General features: G+C 37.1%; 3 protein-coding genes across 4 annotated transcripts; 1 reads left to right on the top strand and 2 right to left on the bottom strand.

Moving 5' to 3' along the window:
* Positions 1 to 4: 4 nt before the first annotated feature.
* On the bottom strand, positions 5 to 3,288 carry LOC133717520 (polyadenylate-binding protein 1). The gene is made up of 6 exons (XM_062144238.1): positions 3,073 to 3,288; positions 2,853 to 2,955; positions 2,022 to 2,092; positions 1,259 to 1,450; positions 989 to 1,113; positions 5 to 448 (listed from the first exon to the last, which is right to left on the bottom strand). The coding sequence occupies exons 1-6, from the start codon at positions 3,193 to 3,195 to the stop codon at positions 403 to 405; spliced, it is 660 nt and encodes a 219-aa protein (XP_062000222.1). The 5' UTR covers positions 3,196 to 3,288; the 3' UTR covers positions 5 to 402.
* Positions 3,289 to 9,820: 6,532 nt separating this feature from the next.
* Positions 9,821 to 16,598, top strand: LOC133718194 (cell division cycle 20.5, cofactor of APC complex-like). 2 transcript variants are annotated; one of them, XM_062145003.1, is made up of 10 exons: positions 9,821 to 10,108; positions 11,067 to 13,072; positions 13,176 to 14,203; positions 14,325 to 14,423; positions 14,624 to 14,812; positions 15,199 to 15,465; positions 15,563 to 15,665; positions 15,784 to 16,100; positions 16,179 to 16,343; positions 16,446 to 16,598. In XM_062145003.1, the coding sequence occupies exons 3-10, from the start codon at positions 14,048 to 14,050 to the stop codon at positions 16,587 to 16,589; spliced, it is 1,440 nt and encodes a 479-aa protein (XP_062000987.1). In that variant the 5' UTR covers positions 9,821 to 10,108; positions 11,067 to 13,072; positions 13,176 to 14,047; the 3' UTR covers positions 16,590 to 16,598. The 2 variants fall into 2 exon arrangements, with proteins under 2 accessions (XP_062000987.1, XP_062000988.1); XM_062145004.1 differs by lacking the exon at positions 9,821 to 10,108 and having other exon boundaries at positions 10,978 to 14,203.
* On the bottom strand, positions 16,598 to 18,940 carry LOC133718195 (superoxide dismutase [Fe], chloroplastic-like). The gene is made up of 9 exons (XM_062145006.1): positions 18,799 to 18,940; positions 18,649 to 18,701; positions 18,483 to 18,557; positions 18,023 to 18,211; positions 17,620 to 17,791; positions 17,387 to 17,505; positions 17,262 to 17,288; positions 17,114 to 17,137; positions 16,598 to 17,015 (listed from the first exon to the last, which is right to left on the bottom strand). Exons 1-9 carry the CDS (start codon positions 18,875 to 18,877, stop codon positions 16,806 to 16,808), a joined length of 948 nt encoding a protein of 315 aa, XP_062000990.1. The 5' UTR covers positions 18,878 to 18,940; the 3' UTR covers positions 16,598 to 16,805.
* Positions 18,941 to 20,023: the final 1,083 nt, after the last annotated feature.

The following is a 20,023-nucleotide window of genomic DNA, read 5'->3' as shown; positions in this document are numbered from 1 at the left end:
TAACTGAATGCACAAACACTTCCTTGAAATAGGAATCTTTCAATGTTAATAATCATCCACACTGACTCTGACTTTAGACTACAAATCTAGCACAGAATTTTGTAAGAAATCATCTCCAATACAGCATTTGCATATCAGCCTTCTTTCTTCCCCTCCACACATAAACTAAACGCTCTTGTGCACTACAAATTCGAGAAAGAATCAAGTCGGGATCAGCAATGCAAATGATAGTTCAAGTTCTTTTCTCTAGTATCCAAAACTATAGATACGCCATAATCAAACATTAATGGCCTTTGCACTATGTGGCCCATTTAGTGATTTCAGTCTATCATTAGCACCGTCTATGACCATCATGAAACATAAACGGCCTTCTCAAAATGTGGCCACCTGGAGGTGTCATCATTAGTATGGTCTGTAACGCATGGGCCGTCTGAACCTTGGAACCCTCCTGCACGCATGAAAATCAAATCAATGCTTCGAGCAATAAGGAGTTGATGCAAAGTTTATCCATATCTCAGAGTAAGCAAGTGAAAGAATAAGAAATCTACAGTTGCCAGCGATGCAATAACATAAAAAACTAAAACTCTGTCTACACAAGTTGTCTGTATTGCAGCAATTCTCAAAGAATCAGTAATGCAATCTAGGAGAGGCAGACCAGTTGCCATTGTCATTGCTTCTAAATTTAGGCAGTTTCAATATATAGTTTATATACTAACACTAAAACAGTATATACTCAGCAGATGTTGGGCGGTAATCAGTATTATTATTATTTTTTAAATTAATGTAACACCAGCACATGCTTGGTACTAAATATTACTTCACGTGTTATGTTGCATTACCAATTCCTACACTGTATCAAGAATCCTAATCTACACTGAAGCACACAAAATGGTTTAAAAGCCACAACACTAAAATACTTTCAAATTTTCATGCCTATTGGTTGCTTCCTTAAAGCATCGAAGTAGAATAAAAGGATTACAGTGCTTACCCATAACCATACGAGGGGTAGAAAGGCGCAGCAGCCATGAAGGGCCTCCTAGATCGGAAAAATGGGTTAGGACGCCTTCCTCGATACTGTTTCAGTCCAGGAACGTTTGTCCGTTTAGCAGAGACCTGTGAACAATAACAAAATCAATCACTATAAAATAATTGAGTCGGAGAAATTTCTCTATATAAATTTTTGTGTGTGTGTGTGTGTGTGTTTTTTGGGGGACCAGGGGGGTGGTTGTGATTGGTTGTGTATATATAAACCAAGTACCTTCAATTGACGACCATGCAATTCTGATTCATTTAGTATGAGAGCATTCTGCACAGCATCAACTTCAACAAACTCAACGTAAGCAAATCCTTTTGGTTGACCAAACTTGTCTGTCAAAATCGTAACTCTGTTCACAGTTCCACAAGATTGAAAATGCTGCTGGACTTCTTCAGGAGTGCATGCATAGTCGACCTGAAGTTAAAAGAAAAGAACAAATTAAGTGCTCACTCTCGGTCATGCTTCGATAGGATATTGCAAATATCAAGATATATAACACTTTAAAATCAATGCTGGATCTAACACAGGTGAACTTAATCCAAATACAAAGAAAAAAGAAAGTTATTGAGCCAGATTATAAACTACATAGAATTTCAACTTATAATGTTTGGATAGATAGTTTCTATTGTACTGAAATAGACATTAATAATAAATAAGCATTGTTACAAAAAAGTCATTAGTCAATCAACCCGACTATATCTACAGAAATAATCTAAACAAGTTTTTCTTCCAAAATCAGCATAGCCATGAACTAGTTGGCTACATGACATAAAAAGCTCTACTGAGACTAGCAAAGCTCTGTATATATAGCATAAAAATCAGTGAACTAAATTCTTACAACGATATCTTCTGATTCTAAAAAAAAAATGATGCTTACAAAGAGTTCTTTGATTCAGAGAAATAGAAAGAGATAGAGAATCAGAGGCAAAAGAAAAGGTATATATATTCCTAATTTAAATAAAACAAAAGGAGTGTTAAGCCTTACGTTGCCAACATAGATGGATCGAGCATCCACCTCCTCCTTCTCTGCCTGACTTGCAGAACCACCATTGGGATCTTCATTCACAATCAAAACACAAACAAATACGATGTTAGGTAATGTTGACGGATATACTTACTGGAAACATCAAACCTCAAAAGTAAAATACAAAAACCCAGAACCAAAGAAGAGAGATCATCCAGATACATATTAAAGCATCAAAGTCAAAATACTGCAGGAAACATAGTAAAGCAGCCTAACATGTAACAATGATAGAGCACAGAGATACAAAGAAACAATAACAGATCCACAGTTGATAGTAACAACCCAGGTGTGGAGGTTCAACTAACAATGTTTGGCCAGTTATCATATCAGACACATTGATGTGCACCATAACTAATCTAGCTTATACAAAACAACAATAACTCCTACTAAAACAATTCAAGACAACAGAACAACATGTATGAGAAACAAACCTCCGAAAACTCAATTATACAAATCAATAACCCACCTGTTTATATCCATATATCTACATACAACTGACAACCATAGTTGCATAAACGCATCGAAATTGAACGAAACTCAAATTTTCAGTCTTTATTTAGCTTGATTAGACCAGTTTTCACCACACAATACCACAAATAAACCAAAAGTTCAAGCCTGACCTAGCCTCAGCAAGAACGTCATCATTAAGCTCAATCCTACCTAAACACAGAATGCAGCCTAACCCTAGCTCACCAAATTACACAAAATCATACACATGCCTAACCCTAGCTCAATAACTCATACCTACAAATCAAGAAAGCAAGAAAGCATATTCTGGACAAAAGAAGAAACCTTGAACAGCTCCCATCTCCTTCTCGACCTTAGCCTGCATATCGCGGAGCGCGCCGGCCTCTTCCTCAATCTCCTTCAGCCTCTTCTTCATGTCCTCCAGCTCCTATTCACAACCAAAAACGACGCCGAATCAACACAAAGAAAAACTCCGCAAAACCCTAGATTTACAGAAGAAGAAGAAGCAAAAGACTTGGATTAGGTTAGATTACTACGGCCCTACCTTGGAGTTAGGGTCGTCGTTGTAGTCCTGGTCGTCGTCGGCGCGGGACGACATGTCGACATCTTCGCCGTCGTCGTTGGGAATCTCGCCGCCGTAGACCTCGTGCTCCTGTTGCTCCTCCATCGCCGTGACTCTGGTTTGGTTCTGGATATTATTTATGATTTGGGATCGGGCGGTCTGGGTTTGTGAGAGGGTTGGCAGACAAGTTTTGGGGTTAGGGAAGAAGAGGCTGCGGTGCTCAAATTTGAAATTTTGAGAAACGGTGGGGGTAATTTCGGCCTTTTTTTATTTGCACGTTTGTCTAAAACTGTTGGGTTTTTTTTTCCGGTTTGGACTTTGGACCCAATAGATTGCACATTGTGGATAAAAACAGAATTTTTTTTTTTTTTTTTCTTGAAAGTTGAAAGAAATTGGATTTATGTTTATTTTGCAATGCATCTATATAAACTTTATAATTTGAAAGCATGATTTTGTTTTTGAATAAATGAATGGTATTGGTTTACTATATACAGATTGGAGTGAAGCGTTGAAGCGATAGTTGGCAAAAAAGATCTCATCTCAAATCGTATAATTAATATGATTATAACATTTATATTTTGTAGTTTGAGAAAGGAAATTAGTGAACTTTTCGTAATGTGGTGAGATATACAGACTTTTTGTAATGTAAATATACAAAAGGGTGCGGCTATATCTACCATACCAAATACTTATCACATCCTACATATTTATTTTTATGATAATAATCCAATTTTACCCTTGAGCATTTGAATTTTGAAAAATGAACGATAATTCAAGATAACAAAAACAAATAAGCCAACAGCCCTATTCGAGCAACTCACTCTTAGGCCGTCATCCATCAACCCATGTGAATGCCACAATCATGGAAAGACAAAATCATGATTGTTCTTGTTTTTTTCCTTTAGATTGTGAAATCTGATCGACATGAATGTTATGTATTACTAAGCTAAAAATGTGCTTTAGTTCTTAAAATTAACGTTTGGATTTAAAATGACATTGTATGATATACTATCTTCAGCTGTGTATATTAATATTCTTTGAACAATAATCGACGACTTTTAAAAACGTACAATCTTTCTCTACCACCAAAAGCAAGAGATGAAATTCCAACCGAATCATTGTATAGTTGCTTCATATTTGATGTATTTAGGTAATTCCTATAGCATATCAAATACAGGGTATACATTTGCAATCCGAACACTAGTCAACAAGAACAAAATCTTGCGAGTGGCCAAGGCATTGACTTTAATTGTAGGTAGGGCATTTTAACTTGGTTGATATTGTCACTAGAATCATCCACCCAGCATAAAGCAAAGGATTATTTTATACCACATGAACAAAAAATATGCTTTTTTAATGCCTTTAAAAAAAACAAAAGCCAAAATTTAGTACATCTTTTGCAAAAAATGGCGACTGGGAACCAACCCATTTGAGGCAAGGAAACATCATTATTGTCTACCATGTCCACTGCAAGCCCTAAATTTGCATCACTATCATGACCGAAAATTAAAGCATCATGGGTAAGTCAAGACAAATTGATCAAGTTGGCTTTTCACTGTCCCAGATTGACCCTCATGAGCATTTCCTTTTCTTCCCTCAAGGAATATATTCCATCATGCCAGCTAAATTGCGCAAACACACAGTGACATAATAGAAACAGAAATTATGCAATATTTTTCAGCTTTTACAGGCTATAAAGAGAGAGTTTAGAATGCAGTGTTTCACATCCTCCATTGTAGAGAGAGAGTGATCAGTGAATGTTGAGGAAGAGAGGCCTTACATGGGAACAAGAGTCTTGTTTGGTAGCCAAGGATGACTTGCCTGCTCCTCCATTGGAGAGACTTCCAGCTCTGTGTTCATAGTTCAAATCTCATGCTTGGCCAGGCAGGCATCCTGGCTAATTTGACAGCCTCTTCTTTCTCATGCTAGGCCTTCTCTTCTTCTTTTGATCCACCAATGGGCAGAGCAAAATCGGGTAAATTACGGTTCTTTCATGAAGGTTAGCTTTACTTTCCTATTTTGTTTTAGTAATATAGTACGTACATCGTAAGTCCAATATTTTTAATCCTAATACATTTCCCATCGACGGCCAGTTGTGAAGACAAGAGTTGGTTTAATTAGTAAGAAGGTTTAGATCCTTAATTAGTCTTACCAACTATCGATTAGCCTTTAATTGTACATTTTATGTTAGCAACATTTCTCACCAATATTCTCATTTAATTTCATTCTTAACCCGCACGATAGTCTCTCATTATCAAATTTTTTTCATTTCTAACATCTCATTTTCATATATTAGAGATTCTTTAGTCGCATATGATTAACAAATAAAAATAAAAAATTTATTTGATAATGGTTAGATGAATAAACACTAGTTCTGATAATCCATTTTCTTACATTAAAAAATAAAACAAAGGGTTCTCTCGGGCATTAATTGCCTCTAGTTTAGGCCGAACCTAGTCCCAAGTCTAAAGTTTCCTATTCTTAACCTCAAACACGGCTCTGTGTTGCACCGAATCGTCCCCAAAGGCAGCAACGGTTGTATTTTCCTCCCCAACTTATAAATCTATTTGGGGGGAGTTGTTGAAATGCCTGCATTCCTATTCTTTCTAGTTGAAGATTTTCTTCTTCTTCTTCCTCTGCTTCATTGCAGAGAGCAATCAACAAGGACTCAAGGAAACCGATTTGATCAAAACACATGGGAAGTTAATCGAATTGGCACTCCCCAGAAGTTTATTGATGAACATAATTGTACCGAATTCGAAATCAGATTTCAATGTATGAATAATTTCCCTACAATAAGCACAACACAAAGTGTATAAGCGACCTTGGGTATACCATGCTACTTAATTAACCGTAGAGTATTACTTACCATTGTTATTATTCGTATCCACAAACGTGGAGGGAAAAAAATCACGATTTCACATGTTCTCTTCGACAAATTGTGAACCGGTTCTACATGAATGTAGTCATGCAACAAATTTTTAATTTGTGAAGGTGCCTTCGTTAAGAAAGTAGCCTTTAGATCACAGAAAGAAGCTGCACTCTGTGTGCATCCATAAACTTCAAAATCACCCTGGTCCAAGAAACCTAACATCACGATTAGTGGAAACAGTACACTGTCATGAACTAGTATCTATTTAGCACCCATTAATGATGTTGGGAAAGAAGGGCAGCCTTAATACAACGCCAATGGATATTTGGTTATCTCAGGATCTAACTTTTTCCACCTCTTGTGCGATTTGCGGAAGTAGAATAGATAAACAAAACAAGACACAATATTTAACGAGGTTTGGCAAATGTGTCTACGTCTTAGGGGCAGCAGTACTTCTTTCTTCCACTATGTATAACAATGAGATTACAAGAACAATCTCACAATAGTGACTAAACTTCACAAGAGTTTACCACTCTTGATATTCTCTCAAGAGGTATACTCTCTCTCACTTAATTGAGGCAATTTTTCTTTCAATTTCTCAAGTGAGGAACTCTCTCACCAAGTGTACGTAGCAATTGTATCTACTCACAAATGATGGACTCCTGGACTTTCTCAAGCTCTCAAATGCTTCAATGAGTTTGGATACCTTGATCTCAAACTTAGACAAACTCTCTCAAGTGAGGAACTCTCTCACCAAGTTTGAATTCCTCTCCCGTTTCCTCCAAAATAGTCTTCCCTCTCCTCGCCCAAATCAATCACGCACCCAGGAATCTGTCACAAAAACACCAAATCAGACAAACACCCAACAATCTTTCACAAAAACCCACCAAATAAGTGCTAAATCAAACAAAAACGAACAGAACGACAACATGCAAAACCTATGACCCAGCAATTACACCATTTTTGATTACCTGCAATCCCTGAATAGCCTTAGTTGAGGCCTTCTGCCTCCCAAAACGAATACTGTGAAAACTTTCCCAAGCTGAAATCTCCCAGGAACCAAGGCTTTCTGCATTCAGTCAATCTACGCAGTAAAGATCGAATTTGAATCGTAGATGCCAACTGTTAATGTCTCAGATTCAGCGGTAGCCGAACCTTGATCAATGCGGGTTAGGGGGGCGAACCGCTACTTGAGATATTCTTGGTGCTTCCGCTATCTATCAAATAAAATACACAAGGTGTCAGAGGGTGACCGCGGTGGGCGGTCTTCTCTTCTCCGATGCCTAAGTCAGTCAATATATTTATATATGTTGACATCATAACGTTAGGTAAGTAGTAAATGCGTAATTAATGAGGAGAGAGAAGTTGACCTTTTATAGGTGGGGAAGAGACTGATCTCTTCCTTGTTTTCGATGTGGGACTGATATGCTTCAATCCCCAGCTTCTGATGCTTCAGCGAGGTGATCTTGGCGCGGCGCGTGGCGGTGCGTCAGTGGTGATCTCAGGATGAGCCGGAACTCAGGTGATAGCCTGTTTGGTTGTGTTTCCGTAGGTCACACCCTCGATAGTTGTTGGTGCCGCTGGCGGCAGTATAAGCGTGGCTCATTGTAGCTAATTATGCTTAGGCCAATGCTCATGTAAGTACACCAACAAACAGTACCACTTCCTCCGCTATCTCTCTCTCTTTCTCTACCTCTCTATAGAGCGGAGTATAGCAAAGACACGCTAGGACTGAGCAGTACACCAGGTGTCGAGGCAAGAAACAGCAGACACGATAGGACTGAGCAGTACACTAGGGGCAAAATCGTCTTTTCACGATGTTGGCTCTGCTCGAGCCGGCACTGTTACTAAACTGATGAACAGTTAACTCACAAATAGTATATACTAAATTTTGTTCTTGTATCTGATGCCTTTATATAGGCATTGCTCTTCATGCAATTCAACATATGCACGTACCATGTAGACCTGTAAATGGACCGGATTTTAATCCGAACCCGCTCCAGATCAGTGGCTATTGGACGGGTTTGGATCGAAAATTTTGATCCGTTGATCCGTTAATGATCCGAATCCGTTAACCCGTTTATTGAACGGATCAAATACGGATTTAGGTCGATCCGATCCGTTAATGATCCGGCCCGTTTTCTTAATAATAAAATATTATTTTTTATTAATATATTATTATTATTTTTAAAATAAAAAATAAAAAATATGAAGAATTTCTAATGCAAATTTTTTTTTGCAGAAATCTAAGGGAACAGTCCATCACCCAAGATTCCAAGAAGCATTAAGAATTTTGATAATGTAATTCTACTTTTTGGTGATACTTTTCATGTTGTTTTAATATTTTATTAATATCTTATGAGGTATCATGATATAAATTTAATATTACTATTTAAAATTATAAACGGGTCGGATTAGCGGATCGGGTATTTGTTAATGTGGCGGATACAGATTTGGATCAAGTTATCAATTATCCGCCGGGTTAACGGAGTAGGTTTAATTGGATCGAATTTTTTTTTAGTAAACGGATTTAGATTTAAGTCGATCCGATCTAAATTCGGTCCATTTACAGGTCTAGTACCATGCATGGAAGCAAAGTCAAGCTTCCTCCTTGTTTCATGCTCAATGTTGGCATGCTCATTAATGCATGTTTCCCTCCAACATTCAACAATTGCTGCACCACCCTAGCTACTCATATAGCTAGCCTTCCTTTACATTTATTGGGTCACCAAAGGAATAGTAGAAAGTGTGTTCCTCATGTAGTACGTAAATCTACCACATGAATTACTCTCCTCCAAATAAGGAGGGACTACTAACCCAACAAGTACCACAATTTACTGCCACTGTCAGCTAAACTTACTAAATTTCTGATTCTCCTCATATACCAATAGTAAGAGCATCTTTAGCAATGCTAGCCATTTTTGAGTCAAATTTTAGCTAAAGTAACTAAAAAGTCATTTTAGCTAGCCACTTTAGAATTACGTCTGCATCAATGCTCTCTATTTTAGCTAGTTTTGAATTTATATTATTTTTTAAATGAATATTAAATAGTTTAAATTTATTTATAAATTACATAAAATAACTTAAAACGAATGTTTTAAATTATAGAGAGCCTCATTCCGCTCTCTATATTTAGGAGCGAGATGACTAAAAGTTATAATAGAAAGCCACTTAAGAGTCTGGTGCAGCTGCTAAATAGATAAAAAGCTAAACATGTTGTCTAAAATAGCTAAGGAGTCACAATAGAGAGTCTGCTAAAGATGCTCTAAGCTCATATATCAATACTAAGTTGATTGAAATGTCTACTTAAGCACCTTGCAGGTAAACCAAATTGAATGCTGGAAATGGGCAATGATCGACTTTAATTTGAATGTGGGGAATTTCAATTTGGTTGACGTTTTCCCACTCCCAATAGCATAAAGAAAAGGATTATTTTACCACATGAACAAAAAAGATGCTTTCTTAATGCCTTTATAAAACAGAAGCCAAATTTTAGTACATCTTTTGCGAAAAATGGCAACGGAAAATTAATCCATTTGAGGCAAGAAAACATCATCATTCTATACCATATACTTAAAACTGATATATCTATCTAAAGTGCTTATAAAGACAATTCCTTATTTCTTCTCAAAAAAAAAAAAAAAAAAAAAAAGCCCTAAATTTGCATCACCATCATGACCAAAAAATCAAAGCATCATGGGGAGTCGACACAAATTGATCAAGTTGGTTTATCAGTGTCCCAGATTGACCCCCATGAACTTTCCCTTTTCTTCCCTCAAGGAATATATTCCATCATGTCAGCCAAATTGTGCAAACACACAAGTGACATACTACAAACAGAAATGATGCAATATTTTTCAGTTTTACAGGCTATAAATAGAGAGTTTAGAATGCAGTGTTTCACATCCTCCATTGTAGAGAGTGATCGTGAATGTTGAGGAAGAGAGCACTTACATGAGAACAAGAGTCTTGTTTGGTAGCCAAGGATGACTTGCCTGCTCTTCCATTAGAGACTTCAGCTCTCTGTTCATAGTTCAAAGCTCATGCTTGGCCAGGCAATCATCCTGGCTAGTTTGACAGGCTCTTCTTTCCCATGCTAGGCCTTCTCTTCTTCTTTTGATCCATCAATGGGCAGAGCAAAATCGGGTAAATTACGGTTCTTTCATGAAGGATAGCTTTAAATTTCTATTTTGTTTTAGTACATCGCAAGTCTAATCTTAATCCTTATACATTACCCATCGACCGCCAGTTGTGAAGACAAGAGTTGGTTTAATCAGTAAGAAGGTTTAAATACCTAGTCTTACCAAACATCGATTAGTCTAATTTAATCATATATACATTTTATGCTAGCAACTTTTTTCGCCAATATTCTCATTCTCATTCTTAATCCGCATTATAGTCTTATCATCTAAATTGTTCATTTATAACATCTCATTTCATAGATTGGAGAATCTTTAATCGCATATGATTACAAAAAAAATCTATTTATTTTGATAACGATTAGATACTTGGATGAATAAACACAAGTTTCGATAATCTATTGTCTTGCATTAAAAGATAAAACAAAGTGTTCTCTATCATTTTCCCTTTAGTTTAGGCCAAACCTAGTCCCGATCGAGGCTAAAGTTTCTTTCTTCCTAACCCCAAAGACAGCCCGGTGTTGCTATGAATTGTCCCCAAAAGTAGCAACTGTTGCATTTTCTTTCTTAACCTATAAGAGCAACTCCAACAGCTTCCCTATAATTTTTGTATAATAGAGAAGCAAAAGTCAAAGCTTTAGCATCTTTTTCTTTTCCAACTCCAACAGATTCCCTATTTTACAGCAATCTCTAAAATCTTCATATTCTTCCTTAAATTTTTAGAGATTGCTGTAAATATAGGGAATTTGGTTTTCTCTTTCCTCACTTTCCCTAAAATAGGGATAGTTATAGGGAATCTGTTGGAGTAAAAGAGGCTCATTTTTCCCTAAAGTAGAGAAAAATCAAAATATGGGGAAGCTGTTGGAGTTGCTCTAAATCTATATGGGGGGAGTTGTTGAAATGCCAGCCCTCCCATTCTTTCTAGTTGAAGATTTTCTTCTCCTTCTTCCTCTTCTTCATTGCAGAGAGCAGTAAACAAGGACTCAAAGAAACCCATTTGATCAAAACATGTGGAAGTTCAATCGGATTGGTCCTCACAGTACGCCCAGTACACAACGATTTTCCAACAAAATGTTTATTTCTTGTTGTTGTGCATATTTTAGGGTGATCGGTTTATACCCAATAGGAGTTTGATGGATCATGATCAAGCTCAAATGTTTATTGACAAGCAGAACTATACCGAATCGGAACTCAAATTTCAATGTGTAAAAACATTATGTACAATAAGCACAAAACAAAGTGTATATAGCCTGAAAAAACTTATGAATTTGGTTGTTTAGAAATCAGAAACCTGGGAATACTTATAAACTGGGGCTTTCTGAAATTTCAGGGTTTTTATACTTTCTCATAGTGTGTGGTTTGTTATATCTTGGTTTGGTTCAACTGGGCTGTAGGAAATTTCAGAATTAGGTGATTTGTGATATGAATCTGAATTATGATTGTAGATATGAATGTGGATGGTTTCTGTGCGAGTGATTGTTGAATGTGTAGTGATTTGGGTAGGTTCTTCCGATTTCATGGTTTTTGACATTCTTGATAGGCTGTTATAGTTTATAGAATAGGGGGGATTTTTTGGTGCTAATACTAATCTGAATTAGGATTAATAATTTTGAGTGTTTGAGATTATTGGATAGAAAATTAATCGTCGATGGGTTACTGGAATACGTGTCCTCCAATTTATGGTTTTCGTACCTTCTTGAAATGTTCTGATAGTTTGTTTTATCACGATCAATTCTTCTCCTTTGTCGCTCCTTTGTTTCTCGAACGAGGATCGCAAGTGACGGTTTTGGATTTTGAGGAGGAGATGAGGGTCAAGGATTTCATGGGCATACTTGTCCATGCTGGTAACGACGTCGTGGTTGGTGACTTTAAGGTCAGTGACTTTGAGAGTAACAGAGTCGGGGCTGGAGACCTTGGGTAGGCTTATGCTAATTTGGTATTTCAAAGTGGAACTGCCTTCTAAAGCTTGCTTTCATGGATTGTTTACAGAAGAGTTTTGTGAGAAAGTGTATTACAAGTTTTGGTTATATATGGAGAAGAATGAAGATGGTGGGAAGGTTTCCAATTATTCTGGGCGGTGGAGATGGTAAAAAGTTCTCAAACTTGAGAATCGTATATTGGCCGGTGAACTGTTGTCTCTATGAGCATAAGATTTGCCTTTTCTTGAGATCTTCTTTATCGTTTCAGATCTGCGTTTTTCTATCTACTTCTGCTTCTCGATGCATATGAAGAACCCAGATAGCTAATGTTTTCTTAATCATTGGTAGGTCTCATTTAACTATTGTTTCCAGAGAGATAAACGGATAGATAATTGAAAAGGTTTATGGATGATTAATTGGAGATGCACGCATGTATACGGTATACCAGCAAAATTGAAGGAAAACATTAAAAAAGAGCCGAAAGATGATTAATAAAGGGCAATTATGTCATTTTAAATTGAAGTGATTTGAAATTTCTGATATACCCTCACAATTGACTGACTATAGGTATCAAGTTGAGGTTGATATGCTTTTGAAAGTTTAGATATTTTTTTGATTACTCTCAAAAGTTGTGTATCATTCTATCCGCTGCACTAAATTTATGACCTCGTTGGTGATAAAAATTCTTTTACACTCCAACCCGTAAGTTAAAATAAATAAATATTTTTATTATTATTATGATGTATTTTATTTAAAATAAAACACAACTGCACTATCGCTTTCTTTCTCTCCATCTTCTTCTCCTGTTTCTCTTCGTCTTCTTCTAGCTTTTCTGAGTGATTAGGAAAGCAACTATATTAAGTTATCAACAAATTAGAACATATTCAAGCAACCATAACAACATATTAGAACATATCCAAGCAACCACAAGTAGCCCAGATTTCAACATCGCAAACACAATCGCGACCTCAACACTGTGATCGACCAACGCAACACTACTATGATTTGATTGCTCAAGATTTGATCTGATCGAAGCTGCTTGAATCCAATTAGTCAGTTTTTCTTTCTGACTCCAAACTCTAACTCTATTCCTCTCTTTTTCTCCAAATCTGAATGAAGATTTAATTTTTGATTTCATATCAATGATTCATGAAGGTTTGGGTATGAAGATTTGGGTATTGTATGAAGAAATAGAGAAACGAGAAGGACCATGAATGACTCTGATATGGGTAGCACGAAAGAGGAGAAGGGAAGAAACAATAAAATGACAGGTGACTTGAGGCTGTCAAAATTGACATATGAAACCAAGAATTGTTATCCATGGTGGATTTGAAGGATGGGTTGAAGAGAATGAAATTTGCCTTTTGTATTCGTTGGAGCTCCACAGTGGATCTTGACGCCACCGTTGGAGATGCTCTAATGATTATTGCAGAAGTACAGTTACGTTGAGCTCACTGCCTCGAGCATGGGTATAAATGTCATCAACCAGTGGGTACAAACTCCAAGAGTAAAAAAGCTACCACCATTATTATTTTCGTACCAGTTATGCAGCATGTAATATGTGAATATATTGAACAAAAATCAATTGAAAATAGTTTGCCAAACATCTAAAGGAATAATTTGATGAGATCAATATAAATATACAATTTGTATCATACATTTCCCATATTACTTGGTTCCTTACTATTTCTTCTTCAATTATAGGTAAATCATAACAACCTTCTTCACTGTTATTCTCATTTCTTTTCTCCTATATCGTAGTTTCATAGTTTAAAGTTTTTATTCATTCAACAATAATTGAGCTAATTTATGTTCTTTTTTTTTGGGAGAATGAGCTAATATTGTTTAGTCAATTTCTTGAATGTGTGTGTTAAAAAGAAAAAATTCAAAAGTAATGGAGAAAACAAACAAAGGGGTTCGGTTAAGCATTTCTCTTCTCTTGGTTTAGGCCCAAACTTGGTCCCAAAAGTAGCAACGGTTGGATTTTCCTCCCCCACCTATAAATCTATTTGGCGGGAGTTGTTGAAATGCCTGCATTCCCATTCTTTCTGGTTCAAGATTTTCTCGTCCTCCTCCAAGGACTCAAAGAAAACCCATTTGATCAAAACATGTGGGAAGTTCAATCGGATTGGTACTCCCCAACTCGCATGAACAGCAGCCCAAATACCCAGTACGAATTTCCGGTAAAATATTCACTACCCTCTTTCTTGTTCATCAAGATTTCCACTTTTCTTTGATTCTCTATGCCATTCTTTGTGGAAAGTCTGTTCCTTTTTGGGTTTATTAATAATTTTTTGTTCTTAGGGTGATCGGTTTATACCCAATAGGAGTTTGATGGATCTTGATCAAGCCCAGAGCTTATTGACGAACAGAACTGTACCGAATCGGAACTCGAATTTCAATGTATGAACACTTTGCTTCTTGTCAGTTTTGGTTTTGAATGTTGTAATTGAATATTGAAAACCTTGGGTCTTGGGTTTTAGATGAGCATTATAGTTTGCTTTAAGCAATACTTGAATTCCTTGAATGCTGAAAATGGGTGTCCTAGTTCTTGGGTCTTTTGGGTTTTTGATGGGTTTTGGTTTTCTTTTCTGTTGTGGCAGGAGGCATACAGACAGAAATTGCAGGACCAACTGACTTTGGATTCAGATGGGAACCCTTTTAAGATGTTGGTTTTTAGGGGAAGCCCAAAATCTAGTAGAAAACCGCTTCGTTGTGTTGATGAGATGCGCCGGAGTGATGAATTTGATAGTAATATGATCAAACCTACTCAGCTTCGAAGTTTGCCTAAGGTATTGGAATATCTCAAGCATTAATCTTGAACCTTGACTTGAATTATCTGTCATTTACTGTTTAGTGGTCAACATATGAACTTTACAAAGGGATGTAGATTACTGAAATAGACAGAAAGTTTGAGATACTATTTATAGTGGTGTGTGCTTCATGCATAGTTTTAGTGTTTCTGCAGTGGTTTTCTGAGCTTATGAACTTTAAAATGGGAAAACGATAACTCAAAGAAGCTGCAGTTTGAGACAATTGTGATAGTGTTGTATGCTTAGTGCATAATGTTAGATTCTATTTTCGGACTTGAAGTGAGTTTATGGTGCAGAATACAATATCCTTTTGACACCCTAATCTAAGTGTACATGATTCAATATCCAAGTTTGTGCTGCTGTAGGGAGAAAGTAGAGTTCTGGATGCACCAAACATGAGAAATGACTTCTACATGAACATCATGGACTGGGGAAAGAACAATGTTCTTGCAGTTGCTCTGGGCCTCGATTTATACCTCTGGAACTCGGAGACAGTAAATGTACGTAAGCTGTTTCATGTCAATGAGAATGATCACCCCACAAGTTTAGCTTGGTCTCAAGATGCCAAATATTTGGCAGTTGGATATAAGGGCTCGAAACTCCAACTCTGGGATGCTGAGGCTTCCAAGCTGGTAAAGCTCTTATTATTTTTAACTAGTTTACTCATTACTTTTAGACATTTTTAGTGAATGAAGTTGAAACCATTGTTCATCTATATGTGTCACACAGGTTAGAAGCCTAAAAGGCCATAATCGCAGGGTAGCGACCATTACTTGGAATGGTCACACATTAACATCAGGCAGCCGAGACCGGTCCATTATTAACCATGATGGTATTTTGTGACTATTACTAAACCTCAAGCTATTCTATTCTGATTCTAAATCATTGGTTGAATGGAATTATTCGCTTTTTTCTTTTCTTTTCTTTTATTTGTTCCCTAATGTCGACAGTCAGAGCAAGAAACAATGTGACTTGCCATTTACGTGCACACTCTCAAGAAGTCTGTGGCTTGAAATGGTCGGAAACAGGCAATTTATTGGCAAGCGGTGGCAATGAAAACCTCTTGTACATTTGGGAATCCTCGAGAATGAACTCATCGAAATACTTGTATTGTTTCAAAGACCATTGTGCTGCAGTCAAGGCGCTTGCTTGGTGTCCTTATCAGTCTGGTGTACTTGCCTCTGGAGGAGGCACAGAAGATGGGTGTATTAAGTTATGGAATACACAAATGGGGACCTGTATCAACACCATTGATACCAACTCTCAAGTATGTTAGAGAAACTAGTCTTCAACTTATAAGCTTTTAATGGTTTTATGATATTCTAACTGTTACAAAACAATCCAGGTCTGTGGGTTGGAGTGGAACAGGCATCACAAAGAGATACTGAGTGGCCATGGTTATAGTCCGAGAGAGCAGATCAAGAATCAGCTATGCCTCTGGAGGTATCCTTCCATGGAAAAAGTGGGGAACTTGAAGCGCCACACCTCCAGAGTCCTTCAGCTTTCTCAGGTTTGACATCCCACAATTTTCTTTCTTAAATCTTTAAGGTTTTGTGGTTGTAGATAGAGTTTATAGGCTCTAACTTTGGTAATTGTATTGATTTTGTTGCAGAGCCCTGATGGGTTAACTTTAGTATCAGCTGTTGCAGACGGGACTCTTCGGTTTTGGAATATCTTTGGACCCCCATGTGCTGACAATTCAAGGCTCTCAGCTCTGGACAGTTTTTTGTCTAATAAGACTTCTCCAATAAGATGATCATGATAGTGTACAGCTAATACCGTTTGTATATTAAGAACATTACATGTGTACATGAGCAATAAGGAAATAGTACAAGCTCTTGTTTTTTGATCTGCCTTTGTTTGCACGATATTAGTACATGCCGCCTAACTAAACTCTATCACAGTCGCAGCAAAACAGAAGGCAACCAACTCAAAATTGTTATCAGTTTTCTCATGGTGAAATAAACTGAATTCATTCAGCCTCCGAGTCATCGCTCTTGTTGTCCACATAAATCTCTGCAACTTCGCCATCTGATGATTTCTCCTCTTCTTCTCTTTTCCTCCTTTCCTCTTCTTCCTCTCTTTCAACTGCTCGAGCCTTTGCAATTTCAAGTCTAGAACTGACTGCTTCCCATGAAACAAGTTTCTCCAAAAAGATTGATATGTAATCAGCTCGCCGGTTCTGCAGTATTAACCAAAGATTTACAGGGTATTAGACAGAGTTCCATTTAACCCCTTCTCATAAGAGGAAAACTGCATGTTTAATTAACAGGGTCTCACCTGAACATCGAGGTAGTAAGCATGCTGTTGAAACAAAACATATTTCCACAACAAATTTAGCAATTTGTCAGCAATGGTTTTCCCATAAAACCCATATATAGTATATAACTATTTTCAGACATGAATATACAAGATAAATTACAAATACCTCCCAAACATCGATGGTAAGGAGCGGCTGCATTGAGCAATAAGAAAAGTCATTACCCATATGAACTTCTTATGAAGTATCTCATTACTTAAGTTGGGAAAAACTTAATGAATCATGATACTCACAGAATAATCCCATATAAGGGGGTTTACTGAATTAGGACTCTTCACCACTACAAGCCTTTTGTCTTCGTCCGTTGGATTAGGATTTACTGCATTTTCAACATCAAGTCTATTTGCTTTATCTGAAGAAAACAAAATAATAGAGAATATTACTGTATGCCAAATGCAGGGTCACAACAGAATTTGCAGTCTTAAAAGGCAAAGAATAAGACATGCCAATCGGAAGGCAAACCCACATGCAAGCCAAGCCCAACCAGAACCAAACTGTGTAGCCGCAGCCAACCTTATATCATCAATGAATCTCTCAAAAGAACCAAAATCTCTATTAATTAGTTCTAGAAGTTCCCCGGATGGCCTTCCTCCACCACCTGGTTTCATGGACTCCCAGAAGAAGTCATGGTTCCAGATCTGCATAAAGGTGAAAAAGGCAATACGTGAATAGGTAGTTAACTTTGAAACGACTCTTCAATAATGACACTGAAGCATATGCATGATGGTATTGATGCAGAACATAAGTAAACACTAAATGCTTGAAAAAATTTGTCATAGACGCCATAGGAGGATTCAATCGATCACTACCTTAACAATCAAGGAGTTCAAAATTCTATCGAAATAATCATCTCATGAATAGCATCATACCTGTGCAGCATTGTTGAAAGGTGGAAGTAAATCTCCGTTGTTGTGTGTAGCAAGTATAATATCTTCCAACGACAATTCATCTAGCTCGGTTCCTTCGATTTGCTTGTTTAGGTTATCCACATAACCCCTATGGTGCTTCCCCCAGTGATACTCCAGAGTCTCCTTGCTCATATGCGGCTCCAGCGCATCCTACTCAAAAATTACAAATCAAACCAAACCGTCACAATTTCGAAAAACACAACATTAACCGGCTCAACATTGACATCTAAACTAACCCAGTTTACAAATTTCACAGCCATTGTCAGCTAAAATTCTCAGTCTCCTCATTTACCAATACTAACCAATGAAGGGTCAAAAAGATTGAAACTTGATTGAAATGTTCCCTTATAATAAACTTAAAGTTTGGTACTTGCTGATTGAAGCCGAAACCCACACTCAAATTAGAAACTTAAAACCTTACCAGTGGATATGGAGGAGGCTTCAGCTCAAATTTGGCACAGATACTACTTGAACCACCTTTCCTTTTGCATTGTCTCTGAAAATTCCACAACAAACAAGAAATTACATAAACCCAATTCAAAGTTCAATACTTTATAAGACACTAGAGTAAGCTCAGTGAGGAAAACCTGTTTCTTTGACCATAGCAAGCTTGAAGGTGATCCCAGACTTCCAGTGAGGCCTGTAAATTGAGACTTAAAAGCTTAAACCCAAAACCCTTGACAGAGAGAGAAAAGGGGGAGGAGAGGGAGAGGGAGAGGGAGAGGGGGCATACTGACCTTTCCATGGTGGGCCTAGTGCGCAAGTTAGCGAATTGGGCGCAGCGAAAGGTGGTGTTGTTGTTGCTGGTATTACCATGTCGGAAAATTTGAAAGCTTTCGGATAGAGGAGAAGAGTCAGAAGACTGAGAGAGAGTAGAGAGTGGGAGTTTTAGATTTTGGGAGGGCCTCAAGTGAAATAAATATAAACTTACCGGGTCGGGTCGGGTGAGGAAAACTTGATAACCCTATTCCAAGAGAGGATGAGGGAGAAAAATACAGTAAAATTTTATAAATTAATATTTAAGGGACTAAAAAAAAAGGCCCCTGATTGTATCGAGCCATCTTGGGAAGACTCGAGCCAATAAGAATGTTCCTTTGCTGTCTACATTTTCGTAGAGCTATTTTATATTTTTATTAGCTTCCCAATAGCCAAGCAATAATTGTCTAATATAAAAAACAACACGTCGAACTTGAGGAATTTTTTTTTGGAAGACATATTTATTTCACTCATTTCAAATTGGCGAAAATTGTCAATTTACATCCATTCGTTAATTCTAACATTTTTCATCCAAATGTGAGAGATATGCCCCTACACAGTACACACCTTAATTAACTCGATAACATTTAAAGATAATAAGGGAGTGAATCATTCCATTCAACCAATGAATGAAAATCACAATGTATAGAATATTTTTGTATTAGTTTCAATCTACCATGACGATTAATAATAGATTGGTGTCAACTGCCTTATAGCTATATCCTTAAGGACTTTGCAAAATTTCATTTTTTGATGAATAAAGATTATGTAAAATCATTTTGGTTAGTGTAACCTAAAGTAGTAAACAGTATATTTTGCAACATTTCATTATTTGATGAATAAAGAAAAAATAAACCATTATTTCTAGAAAATTTGGTTTTGGGTCATCCTCGAAAAAGAAATAGAATGAAATTACTAGCTTTGATAGTTTTTTTTTTTTTTTAAAGGGGTTTGGAACCCAGCCGAGCTGGGAGGCTCAGCCCCACGCCCGGTTCCATTTATTGAAGTAATACTTTGCAACGGGGAGGACATAAAACCTGAACCCCGTGCTACATTAGAAAGATTACAAACATCCTCATAGAGAACATCCCGAATAATAACAGGAGTTTCATCTAACCATACATAAAAACAATATTATTAATACTAGCAAGGTGCGCTAACCTGTTGGCTACACCGTTTGCTTCACGGAAGATATGACTAACCTGA

This window comes from Rosa rugosa, chromosome 6, assembly GCF_958449725.1.
Source record: "Rosa rugosa chromosome 6, drRosRugo1.1, whole genome shotgun sequence".
NCBI classification, from domain to species: domain Eukaryota; kingdom Viridiplantae; phylum Streptophyta; class Magnoliopsida; order Rosales; family Rosaceae; genus Rosa; species Rosa rugosa.
The sequence above is the reverse complement of the archived record's forward strand: the minus strand, read 5'-3'. Positions and strand labels throughout refer to the sequence as shown.